This window comes from Oryzias melastigma, unplaced genomic scaffold (assembly GCF_002922805.2).
Source record: "Oryzias melastigma strain HK-1 unplaced genomic scaffold, ASM292280v2 sc00288, whole genome shotgun sequence".
NCBI classification, from domain to species: Eukaryota; Metazoa; Chordata; class Actinopteri; order Beloniformes; family Adrianichthyidae; genus Oryzias; species Oryzias melastigma.
In genome coordinates this window covers 79,199-81,596 of record NW_023416906.1, presented here as the reverse complement: position 1 = coordinate 81,596, position 2,398 = coordinate 79,199, and the positions used below count along the sequence as shown (strand labels likewise).

The 2,398-nt window shown below is 40.0% G+C and overlaps 1 protein-coding gene across 3 annotated transcripts in view; it reads right to left on the bottom strand.

Annotated features, from left to right (window-relative positions):
* Positions 1 to 1,737, bottom strand: part of LOC112141925 (HMG box-containing protein 1) — a 14,256-nt gene extending 12,519 nt beyond the window's left edge. For all 3 annotated transcript variants that reach the window (XM_024265138.2, XM_024265139.2, XM_024265140.2), the window contains exons 1-2: positions 1,709 to 1,737; positions 1,566 to 1,623 (exon numbers count right to left, since the gene is read on the bottom strand). In XM_024265138.2, the coding sequence (XP_024120906.1) occupies positions 1,566 to 1,613 (48 nt within the window). In that variant the 5' untranslated portion in view covers positions 1,614 to 1,623; positions 1,709 to 1,737. The remainder of the gene's footprint in view (positions 1 to 1,565; positions 1,624 to 1,708) is intronic.
* Positions 1,738 to 2,398: the final 661 nt, after the last annotated feature.

Below are 2,398 nucleotides of genomic sequence, written 5' to 3'. Positions count from 1 at the left end.
AGATGAAGATGCTGAGGTTCTCTTTGGGAGTGACCAGGATGGATAATCTCTGATTATTTTTTTCGATTAGTCGACTAATCGGTTCGTACGCCGACTGGATGTAAAACATTCATCTTAACCATCATTATCTTTAAACTTGAGGTCTTTAAGCTATATTCTCACTAAAATAAAGACAATAGTTTATTATATTTTAATGAATCTGCAGCTTTTCTGCCTCATTTGTTTCTGGCATTAAAACAAGACTTAAATCAAATGAGCTTTTAAAGCTTTAAAACATATTTAATGAAACATGTGTAAAGTATTTCAAAAGCTATTTTTAGATATAAACACACTCAAAATATTTGCTCACTGAAGCCCATTTATTAAAGCGAAACACTAATAACATCTTTGAACTCAATATATACATAAAAAACCTGAGGATGTCCATGTAAACAAAGAAAATAAATTAAAAGTTTGGACATTTATATATTAAAAAGGGAGAAAAGCAGGAGATGTTAGAATGTACATCAGTACTTTCATTCTTTCATTACATCCAATGCACATGCACAGAACGATACTTCATATTTTCAGTTTGGGGGAGAACCCATAAATCTGTGTTACTTCTTTAATGTTGTGGTTGTTTTGCTGTTTGTTGTCATTTTAGTGACTTTAAGTTACATTTACTTGTAGCTTAATGCAGATAATGTAATGTTACACTTGTAAACTTAGCTCTGGACTTTTAGGTGAGCTCCTTCACTTCTGGGACTCGTAGTTTTAAATCGTTCCATAACTCCACGGCAGATACGTACCGACACACAGCCTCTCTGTCTGCGCGGTGAATGTTTCATAATCCGCTCTTCGAACCGAACAACGTGATCGTGGCGCGGAATATAAATGAAGCCTTGGATGAGCGGTTCACGTCCAGTGTAAACTCATTATCCGCGCCGTCCTCGCGGCGTTTAGAAGAAGAGCGCAGATTATAAAACGTTCACTGTGCAGACAGAAGCGCCGTAGACACGGATCTGCTGCAGATCTTCTGCTTCATCTTCAAACAGCGCAGTAATGACAGCCGCGGCAGAGCTAGCTGTGTTAGCGCCGATGTTAGCTTAGCTAGACGAAGCTCTCTGTTCAGCGTGATCAAACTCAGTCTCAACATGCTTCATCTTCAGGTGATCATTTATTGCCATAGTGCTCTCATGGAACACAAATTCTGTCTAGCAGAAATTACATTTGACACTTTTTCCTCTTTTATTTTCCTTGTGTTTCCCACATTTTCGAGCTAGCATGTTGCTATGAGCCTACAGAGAACTTCCTGTTACGTCACTGCTGAGCGGATTAGCACCACTGCGCATGTGTGACAAAGACAAAGGCAGACCCGGCATTAGAACGCCCGAACAATCTACTTAATCACAAAACACCTGCCTGGAGCGGACTAACAGCAAACGTTTCTTCAAGACCTCAGCCAAGGCCTAATCTAAAAGGACAGCAGGCTACAGCAATGGCACTAAAAACAGAATTACAAAACATTACCACACACAGGATTTACCAAAACTTATTATTTGCAGCATAGTTAAAACTTCTGTCACCTGGTACGCCATCACACTCTCAAGCCCAGTCCATCCTCTCATAAACATACAGATGATCCTAAAAACATGATAAATACAAAACCAATTAAATTAAAAATACAATCAATCTTACAAAAAACATCATCAGTCTTACAAGGACTCACTGGAAGAGCTTCCCATTCAACCTGGTCAAACACAGGAAACTGGCATTGCCTTACTTGCTCTCTCAGCCTTCTTTTTATAGAACTGATGATAGCACCCTCATGTGGTGCCTCCTGCAACATAATGCTAATGCTAGCTTTCCACGACGGGGTTGAGGCGTAGAGATGCAGAAGATCTTTTCTGTCCAGTTAAAGTTGCTAACATTTCTGTGTTCACAAAACCACTAAAAACAGAGATAAAGGAAGTCAATTTTGATGTGTCTCACAGTAAAGAAAAACTAATAACTGTAGCTAAAAGTATTTCTGCTACAGAGAATGACATACCTTTAGAATGTTGAGGCTGGGATAGGCTATGCCATCTTTGGCTACTCCTCCATGCTTCATTCAGACACTTTCTAGTCCTCCCCCCACTTAGAGTGCTGAAGCTGGCAGCACCGTAAGGCTGCAACCCCCTGAAGGGGGTGTGCTGGGCCCTGATTTCCCTGTTGTTTTCTTCACCTAAACTCTGCCCAGATAAGAACAGAATGCAGATGTATGATTTATTTGCCACCACTGTAATTCTGACATTTCTCCCTATCCAAATGTTGCTCAACATCTATTAATCTGTGAAACATTTCCAGAGAATTTTCAGAGATATGACGTCCACGTGTCATGTCTCTGACATCACTGTGATGACATCACTGTGATGTCAGA